General features: G+C 29.9%; 1 protein-coding gene across 3 annotated transcripts; it reads right to left on the bottom strand.

Moving 5' to 3' along the window:
- Positions 1–3,985: 3,985 nt before the first annotated feature.
- Positions 3,986–10,347, bottom strand: LOC145195856 (uncharacterized). 3 transcript variants are annotated; one of them, XM_090073386.1, is made up of 5 exons: positions 10,224–10,347; positions 9,507–9,548; positions 9,289–9,399; positions 9,151–9,187; positions 3,986–8,341 (listed from the first exon to the last, which is right to left on the bottom strand). In XM_090073386.1, exons 4-5 carry the CDS (start codon positions 9,176–9,178, stop codon positions 4,074–4,076), a joined length of 4,296 nt encoding a protein of 1,431 aa, XP_089929512.1. In that variant the 5' UTR covers positions 9,179–9,187; positions 9,289–9,399; positions 9,507–9,548; positions 10,224–10,347; the 3' UTR covers positions 3,986–4,073. The 3 variants fall into 3 exon arrangements, with proteins under 3 accessions (XP_089929512.1, XP_089929511.1, XP_089929510.1); XM_090073385.1 differs by lacking the exon at positions 9,507–9,548 and having other exon boundaries at positions 3,986–8,496; positions 8,671–9,187; positions 10,224–10,294; XM_090073384.1 differs by lacking the exon at positions 10,224–10,347 and having other exon boundaries at positions 3,986–9,187; positions 9,507–10,061.
- Positions 10,348–10,771: the final 424 nt, after the last annotated feature.

Below are 10,771 nucleotides of genomic sequence, written 5' to 3'. Positions count from 1 at the left end.
TCCTTCTTTTTTTAAATTCACATTTTTTTAAATTAAATTTGTGATTGCTCATGGATAGCACAATAAACAGCATAACAAAACTTAAATCTGAAATGAACTGCAAATCATCAAAAACTCAGATTGATTCTACTTTTCTTAAAGCTTTAAGTAAAATAAATATAATTTTTAATTGAAATTTTTGAAAATTTCTGAGTGCTTCACCAGTTTTAATGACAGAAAACTAATTAATTATTAACCTTATGAATTGATATATCGTCTTAAATGAAATATACTACATAAATGATGCATACTCGCAAAAGAGTTTGAGTAATAACAAACTTATTGATTCCTGACTTTTTTTTATGTAAACTTTAAGATCAATTAAAGTTACGCTTTGTTTGACATAAGCCTAAAATAAATGAGAGACAACCTTGAAAAGTGTAAATCTGCTACTTTTGACTGTCTTGAGTTCAAAGATACAGCTGATCAATACCTTTTTTGGAAAAAAAGTATTTCTTGCGAGTGGAACTTTTTTTATAAATAAAATGTAATCATGATGTGCAATATATTTCTGAAACGAATGCTGTTAGATTTACGTTCTAAACTAAGTAAATGAATATGTGCTAAATAATTTGGAATTCTTCGTCATTTAGTTACCTTGCAATTCCACATAAAATTTGACCCGAACTTTCTTGGAAACTCTATTATTACTTAAACCTTGAATTTCGTGCAAGTAACTTTAAATAAATCAGGTTTCATTAATATTAGTACATTATATGAAGGAATTGCAATTGAACTAACTGAGAGTGTGTCGTTAGTTTTGAAAAGCTGTTACTATATAAATTTATTCAAGCTAGTGTAATCACGTTTCTCGATATGATTATGCTTTTCATCATTTGTATTGCTTTTTTACATACAGATATAATCTGCGGAACATCTAACTCAGAGGTTTTCTGGTGAACTGTTATTGTGAGTAAAAACATTCTATTCTTGCCATAATATTCCCAGTGTTCTTAATATTCCGTGTCATGCAAAAGTTGATCAAATTGCAACTTTCCTCTGTAGAAAGATATATTCTCCTCTATTCAACTTCTGCAATTAATTTGTTGCTCAAAATGTAATGTTTTAAAATTGATCTTTGTATCCTTCCTATCGGGGATTTCCATATTAAATTCATAACTCTACCATTAATTACTGTTGTGATAAGACTGCATAAAGGATTGCATAACGCATAATGCGTAATGTTTTTTGAAAAGATTGGCCCTAAAGCTTTAAAAGACCATTTTTTTAATGTCACTATGTTTCGGAAAAATAAGGTTAAACATTAAAAAAAAAGGAAACATGCAGCTTCAAAATAAAAATTAAAAAACATTCATGATTAAAAAGTTGTAATGAAAAATGTGTTCAACAAATGTTCAGTAGAGTATGCTGGATATTATTCGAAGAAAACTTCCTCATCATTCCAATCTTACTTTTTGGTAGTGCAATTTCTCTCATGATGTTATTGCAGCTAGCGAAGACTTAGTTGTGCAACTCCTAATTCACAAATAAGGTTGCAGTGAAACAAGTTGGCATGAAAGAAATGGCCATTTTGTATTTCTAAGTTTTTTGAAACAAGTAAATCCATCAAGGCATTAATTCTTTTCTATCTTACTTTTTGGTTGTGCAACTTCTGTCATGATGTCGTGACTCAGAAAGTTTTGAAACAGATTTTAAAGTTTAAAATGCGAAACAACAGTCACAAAGTATAATTAAGTTCCGTAGTAAAAAAAATTCCCATTCATTTTTAGGATTACTTAATACTAGCAATAAGCAACCCGTAATACGGGTTATGGTCGGTCTGTTAATTTATAGTGGCTGTTTTCCACAATTTAAAGTTGCGAAAAGCCCCTCCAAATTAATAAAAAAGACTAAATGTAAGAATAAAATAAAAAGGAAGTAGGAGGTTAAATAAGTTACAATTATTTAACATGTTAATTTATAGTGGCCGTTTTTACAAATTAATTTATGGTGGCCGTTTTCCACAATTTAAAATTGCGAAACCTTAACTAATACCCTTTTAGAAAAACGCCTTGAAATTGAAAAAATCAAACCATCTGTAAAAATAAAATCAAACTATGCGGAGGTATAATAATTTACCAATTATTTAACATTAGTTTAGTAATTTACAATTTATATAAGTGTTATCGATGTAAACCAAAGCAATTTGCGTCTACATTACTTAGTTCAACATTACGTTTTTAGTTACTGATCACAAAATAACAACGCTTTAACATGCTTTAAATAGACGAAAAAGTAAAGCTGAAATATTGTTGAATTTTTATTAATCAAATTAATGTAAAACGAAAGTAATTTACACATGAGTTATTTATTATTTGGTATACACTTGTTACATGTGTTTTTAAAAGATGATAGCCTTTAAAACGTTAAATATACACAATTTAACAAATTTATTATAAATAACTAAGCATTCGAGTACAAATACGTTTCAACATGATACGAATCAGTAACATAATACACATCTAAATAAATACAAAGCTTCGTCATCGACGATTTGAGACATTCTATTAATTCGATATTCGATATAAAAAATAAAAAGAAATATGCTTAAAAACAAATTTAATATAGGTAATAGACATGCTAAGATATAAAAAAAAAATGTAAACGAATAAATTGATTAAATAGAATGTAAAATCAAGACGACTATGTTGTTCATTAGCGTTTTATATTTCTCTCCTATTCATAACCTTTTACAATTTATATATCGTTTTAAATTGACCTTTTGAGGCATGCGCAATGATATAATTTCTTACGCTAATTACAACAGCAATTTTAATCAATGCCTAAAATAACTCATCAATGCGTCTAACTTATTACGCAAATAATTAGTTTATTTACTAATATGTGCAGTAAACATATCTGGACATAAGAGCCAATTTTTCTTAACTCCATTCTTTGGGAATGAGTAAAATACAAATTTAATATTTATGTCGCATATTCCGGTAATCAGGTTTCTTTTTATAAATCGTATAAATGCGTCAATTGCAAATCTTAAAAAAAAAAAAAAAAAAAAATGGAATTATGATACCATAATTACAACAACAAAAAAAAAAACACCACATAAAAACTGAAAATCAATTTACCTATTTATAGTAACCTATTATGACATGGCAGTTAGTATAAACATTTATCAAAAATGTAACTATAAAATCTGTTTCGAAGAACAAAAAGATTAACAATACAAAAAAAAAAAAAAAAAAAAAAAAAAAATCAAATTAAGATAAAAAATTGCATTTTTAGCATAATGTTGTCTTGGCTTTTAGTAAATAAATAAAAGCAGTAAGTTCCAATAATGAAACTACCTATTATTCATTTTTAACGATAGACACCAACGTGAAGGTAAGCCAAGTAGTCTATCAACACAAAACATCACAACAATAACACATAACAATAGAATAATTACACCCTTGATCCTAAAATCCAGCGAAAATAACAAACAAAATTAAAATATGAAATGCAAAATTAGAAAACCAATTTAAATTTAACTATATATTTATCTTTTTACTAAACATGTAAATAAATAAAAGTACATTTGTTTTTATATTCAATATTAGTAATTCAATTACTTCAAATTTAGGACATTAATACACCCTAGATTTAAAGATCAAGGTTGCATACTCTCTCATACACATTACGCTAAACATTAACAGACATTATCATGTGTTTCCAGAATAATTAAAAAAGGCTAGACAACACCTAGCTCTAAAGCAGTAACACCGCCTGGCACTAAATGCTGCCAAGTCACACCTCTGCTATAAGTACACCGCTTGGCTGGCAAGGTTATCAATCTTGCACAACATAATGCCAAGTCACACCACTTTGAAAACATGGAAACAACATAATTTAAACATATTACAACTATAAACAAATATGGTTTTATATAACACATAAAAACACATTTTATAACAATATTAAATGACAGATATATTTATCAAAAATTGTGAAAAAAAATATTAAAATAATAAATAAAGTTATACATACAAAATGTGCTCACAACCTACAAACAGTAAATTTTCGAAATGAAAATCTAGAGACTATAAATTAAGAACATTAGAAAATATAATATTATTTGTGTAACACTTTTCACCTACCATACCTTGAATGAGATGTTTATCAATTTTGAAAAACAAACTATTAAACGCTCTAGTTCTTGAACATGCAACATATAATTGACCATGTGAGAAACACGGTTTTTTGAGATATACCCCAACTCTATCAAATGTTTGACCTTGACTTTTATTAATTGTCATTGAATAAGCCAATCTGACAGGAAACTGACGACGTTTCAGAACAAAAGGTAAATTAGAATCTGATGGAGCCAACTGAATTCGAGGAACAAAAACCCGTTTACCACCAGAAACACCTGTCAAAACCTTTGCATCAATATAATTATTTTGAAGAGCACAAACTTTCATTCGAGTACCGTTGCATAACCCAGCTTTGAGATCTAAATTTCTAAGTAGCATAATTACACAACCAATTTTCAATTTTAAACAATGAGGTGGCATACCTGAAGGAGTTAAGCTGTTCAAAAACTCAACAGGAAAGTTATTTCTTTCACTAAGGTCATCAGTATCAATTTGATCAGCACTTAAATAAATTTTGACCTCACCCGGCAGACATTCAAGCACTTCTTCATTGATTGATAATGAATCAACATTAGTTGGTGTTAAAATTACGCGTTTAGAATAATCATTTTGATCAGCATCTCCAAAAATCTTTTCAACAATTGATTCATTTTCTCTAATAATGCACTGATTTGGTATTTCAATGCATCCTTTAAAAGGATCCTCCCCTTTGACAGGTATTGTTCCATTCCCAAGTTTTAGTAGCCATTGGGAAAATTCACCTTCCCCATCTTGTACTCTCATATTTTCAGTTAATGCAAACTTCTGCACACATTGCCAATGCAAAGAACATTTTATACACGATTCTAGTATTTCAGCTGGTTGTCCTCTTTTCACAACAGGCAGAATTTGCGTAAAGTCACCACCATAAAGAATGGTTTTTCCTCCGAACGGAAAGTTGTTGTTGCAAATATCTTTTAACAACCTATCAATTGCATTTAAGGCATGTTTAGGTATCATGGATGTTTCATCAAGCAAAAACAAACTAACTTGTCTTAAAAAATGCCCGTGTATAGAATTAGGAGTTACATTACATGTGCTATTATCCAATATTGGAACAGGAAGTTTGAATAAGCCATGCAATGTAGATCCATTTGTAAGAAGAGTTGCTGCTATGCCAGTCCATGCAGCTGTAGCAGATTTAATGCCCCTACTTTTGGTTTCAGCAATCAAATAATTATAAGTAAAAGTTTTTCCACTACCAGCTGGTCCATCCATGAAAAACAATCTAGAATGTTGATTTTCTACACTTGGTTGCTCATTCAGTGCAGCAAGGATAGCATTACATACAATTAATTGATTGACATTAAGCAACAGTCTCATTCGATTGGCTTCGTCAATAGATTGTTGAACATTTTCATCAAAATTTTCTTGATTTAAGCCTATAAACTCATCAATAACTGGCAGATTGTAATCAGCCAGCGTTTTACCACTTTGATTAATAATCTTTTCAATTTGATGAAGAGTAGCTTGTTCAGCTGTTAGAAGTGGAAATGAGCGGTGAATGAAATCTTCCATCATAAAAGCTTTATATGAATTCCAGAGATCTAAAGGATTGTCAGGTTCACAAAATGTCAAAATAATTGAAAACAACTGTCTAATTTGCTTTGGCATACGTGTTAAAACCGCCTCAGAGAGTGTATTCTGCCATTCAGTGTCATCTTGCAGCAAGCCTTTCAAAACACATGCTTCACGAAACGTTTCAAGAACAATACCATTAACAGTACGCACATCCTCCCAAGATGTTGCTCCTTTTGCTTGCAAAAGTAACAGTCTAAGAAAAAACAATTCTCCAGTTGGATTAACTTTATACATTCTTACTATCACCTTATCACCACCCCTTTGTCTAACCTTCCATTTACAATGTTTATCATCAAATATAAAGTGATAAGGAATGTCTACATATGAATAGCAATGTGCTCTTTCATTTTCAGTATTTAACTTAAACCATGCTGTTAGGTGCGTATCACGTTGAGCTGCACGATCTAAAGCCATTTGTTCTGCTCCTTCTCTAAAATACACTAATTGATTTTCAGGTAGATGAACTTTAAGGCGTATAATTGTGTGTGACATGTGACTTATTGGATACTCAAAAATTCGCCACAATGCTTCAGGTGCACTAACATAACGACAATCTAAAAAAGTGTTTACTTCATCATGATTAATTTGTTCATTTATTAAAATATTGGCACAGTCGTGACCCTTGTATATGTATTTGTACAAATATTTAACAGCCTTAACAGACATGCAAGCTTCAACATTAATGTGAGCTTGATATTTCTTTGATAACCATGGATTGTAAGGTACCACCCAGCGGTTATCTACATTGTTACCTTTAATATTGATAACCAAACCATTATCACGACGTCTATAGCGTGGATAACCATTATGAACTGCTATTGTGTTAGCATTAAATTCTTTAGGATAGTTTTTGCTGCACACCCCATCTTTCATGCAGGGAGAATTTGGATTCAGTATGCCACATGGACCGTGAATCATACACGTTTTAACAACGTCATAAAGGTCTTGATTAACAATCGGATCTGGAATTTCTGCAGATATTACATTATTGATATCATGTGCTGTTTCAAGCTTATCATCATTTGCAAAGTGAAATAAAATATGAACATGTGGCAAACCACGCTTTTGAAACTCAATAACCTGAACATGTGTTACAACTTTCCCTAATACACCGTGCTTAAAAATGTCATAGAGAAGGCCATTTAATTTGAGTTTAAATACTCGAATAACCAAGTCAGGTCTATCATTTGCTGTCTGACCTGGATATAAACTTTCAGTTATCTCTCGCCATTTTGGGTTGCAAGTGAAAGTAATAAAAAGATCTGGTTTACCATACTTTTTAATTATAGCCATAGCATCTTCAAAGTTTTCTTTTAAAGCTCTAGGACTTCCTACATAAGATGATGGTAAAACTACAACACGCCCTGGTCTAACATTATGATAATTTCCGAGGTTGTTTACATGGTCGTGTAAGACATCATACTGCTCGCTTCTCAGTTTGTTTTGGTTATTTCTGATGAAAGCAAGGCGCTGGCCTTCAATTTTAACATACGCATCAACAGCATATTGCTGAAACAGTTTTTTGCCATAAAAGAGTGAAGAAAAAAATTGTCTAACTGAAAGTTTATAATTGTAATACTGAGATAATGTAACATGATTTCTAACCAATGTAGCATGTTCAGGGTTGTGAACCAATTGATTATGCCAACCAGCATCACCCCTCGGAAAAAATAGAGGATAAACCATAGGATCTAAGTTGGCAGACAAACTTGATATAGTTTTAAGAGGTTGACCTCTTGGGTAAATAACAACTTCCCTGGAAGCAGGTGGTGCACCATCTTCACCAACAAATACAACTGCAACTTCATTATGTGAAGGGAGATTATAGCGACGTCTATCTTGCCCTTCAAGTAAAGACATTTTTACAACTGACACTGAGCGACCTTCTAGAGCTGCTCGACGAACTTCTTCATCTTCCACTTCAGCCATGTTTTTTAACGCAAGAGCAAATGGGTTCTCTTCACTAATAATAGTTTGCAATTGAAACATTAAATCATTTAAGCAAAGATCATTACCACGTTGTTGCATTCTAAAATTTACTGCGGCAAGTGGATCATAGATGTATAGTTGACAATATGTCGGCGGAACATCTTGATTTGGTCTTAGATTACCTATACGATGAAAAACTTGACCACATATTCTAAAACATGGCGGCCCATGATTCATGGGTTGAACTACATTAGCTTCAAATGAAGCAAAAGAAAGACAGGCATTATAATTTCTAATATATTTTAAAAAATTCAGATTGGCATTTCTATCTGCATAGTTTCCTTTAAATAAATCTTCTAAATCTTGTGGAAATGATGAAGGTTGCGACAAAACTACCTTTCCATTATGGCAACATAAAAAATGTGTTTCATCAAGAAATTTTTTAGCACCACAATGCTGACAAATATAACTCATTTCTCCTAAATAATTATAATCTGGAATAGTATTACTTCTTGCTATACAATGCATTCTTTCGTATCTAGCAGCATTTCTAGCATTTTGTTGATTATTAATTTCATCTCGCCTTAGCCTATTTCTTTCATTTCTGCGACGATTATTTTCAGCTCGCCTAACCAAGCTCTCCTCATTTGGGTTTAAATTATTTGCTGCTTGCCGAGCAGCATTTCTAGCATTTTGTCGATTATTAATTTCATCTTGCCTAAGTCTATCTCTTTCAATTCTGCGACGATTATTTTCAGCTCGCCTAACCAAGCTCTCCTCATTTGGGTTCAAATTATTTGCTGCTTGCCGAGCAGCATTTCTAGCATTTTGTCGATTATTAATTTCATCTCGCCTAAGCCTATTTCTTTCATTTCTGCGACGATTATTTTCAGCTCGCCTAACCAAGCTCTCCTCATTTGGGTTTGAATAACTTGCTGCTTGCCGAGCAGCATATCTAGCATTTTGTCGAATGTTAATTTCATCTTGCCTTAGCCTATCTCTTTCATTTCTGCGATGATTAACATGCCTATTAACGTTTACATTTTCTACACTAATATCTGCTTCTAGCCTAATATCATCCATTCACTTTTAATTGAAATTGAAAGTAGTAAGAAAAATCTTAAAGAATCCTGAAGATTGTGATCTTTCCTATATAACTTTTTTTTCTACTCTAAATGGCACACACAAATAATTTTTAAATATAACAGACTGTCATTTAAGATAAATTATACAATAATCTTATGACTTTAAAAATATATATATCAGCTAAAAGATGTTTTAAAAAAAATTAGCATAGCAAACAATAATAAAAAAAATTATTAAAAACATGCAATTGTAATAATAAACATACTGCTAACAAAGAAAAATTAAAAAAAAAAACGTTGTAAAGCCTTTTTTGCAAACTTATAGTATTTCTTCAAATAAAATTATTAGTAAACGTTTTAAAAAAATTCACAAAACTTTACAATATTACGTTCTTCTATTCCACATAAATACATCATCTGATAAATCTAAAATAAAAAATGTAATGAATAAGTAAGTAAATAAGAAAAATATTACATACAAAAATGAAAATTAGTGTACATTATAGAGAAAAGCTGTAGTGATTTACCAGAGTAGTAGTTGCAAAATACTATTATTTCATGTTAGCTTTTACAAAATAATTTATGTTGGAACATCATGATTCCAAAATATTCATAACAAAATCATGTAGTAAACAGCACTAAAGACAAAAAATTAAATTAAGATAAAACAAATTGTATATATGGCAAAATAATTTGTATTGGCTTTTAGTGAATGATTAAAAGCAGTGATTTTTAAAAAAATTACCATTTTTAACAATAGACACCAACATGAAGATAAGCCAAATGTCTATTAACTCAAAAGATAACAAAAAAAACATCACAGCAACAACACACAACAATACCACACACCATAAGTTAATATAATATGTATCTATAATATAACTTAAGTAAGGTAACATTCATATATAACATATAACAAAACATAAATAACAACATTACGCAAAATGTTATCAAAATACATTATTATGTATTTTTAGAATAACCTTTAATAATAAAGGCTTGAAAACAGCTAGACCTAAAGCAGTAACAGTTTGACACTAAACACTATTGTGTAACCCTCTGTTAAAAGTACATCACTTGGCTGGCAAAGTTGACAAACCTTGCTCTACACGTTTACCAAGTCAAAGCACTTTGAAAACACGGAAACAATATAATATAAACATATGTACCAACTATAAACACAAGAAATGTGTTTAAATATGTATATAAGGTTAAATATATTCCTTATATACATATTTAAACACATTTTTAAAACAATTATATAACACATATTAACACATACACAAACAGTAAAAAAACACTTTACATTATTATAGAAACACATTGATAAAACAACTATAAACCACTTATTACCACATACACATACATATCAAAAAAGCATATATGCAAACAAAAATTTTAAAAATGATGCGAGAAAATTTAAAAAGATACAAAATATATATTTACAAACAATACTCTTTACATTCTTTTTTTTTCTTCATAAGAACTGTAATCCTCATAACAAAATTTAACCTTTACATACATTAACATGTGACATGCCATGTCAGTGTTGGCAAAAAATTTTTATTTATTTTTCTAAATTTTCTAAAAAAGAACAAAAATAGTTAATAGCATCACAGAAATTTCAAAGTATTAATAACCCTTTTATGGAAATAGCATTAGTATAACTTTAAATAACATCCATACCCCTATTTTCTTTCTAAAAAATAAAATAATCAAAATAAAACTGCTAAAAGAAAAACTAAAACAAACAAAATATAAACGATTTAAAAAATTAAAATTCTTTCTACTTTATCTAATAAAAATTTTAATCCTTTCTACTTTATCTTATAAAAATGTATATATAACTATTTCACATACTTACTTCAATTATAATATGATATATAATTGATTAAGATGATTCTTTTTGTAATATATCTAAACTAATAATTAAATTCCAAAAGGAAAAAAGTTTTAACTCGCTCAAAAGATCTTTTTCAAATGGCCGCGTGCATTTGAAGAACGCGCTCT

Source organism: Hydra viridissima, unplaced genomic scaffold, assembly GCF_058129835.1.
Source record: "Hydra viridissima isolate aposymbiotic clone 2 unplaced genomic scaffold, HvirCarnegie_v1 scaffold_15, whole genome shotgun sequence".
NCBI classification, from domain to species: domain Eukaryota; kingdom Metazoa; phylum Cnidaria; class Hydrozoa; order Anthoathecata; family Hydridae; genus Hydra; species Hydra viridissima.
The sequence above is the reverse complement of the archived record's forward strand: the minus strand, read 5'-3'. Positions and strand labels throughout refer to the sequence as shown.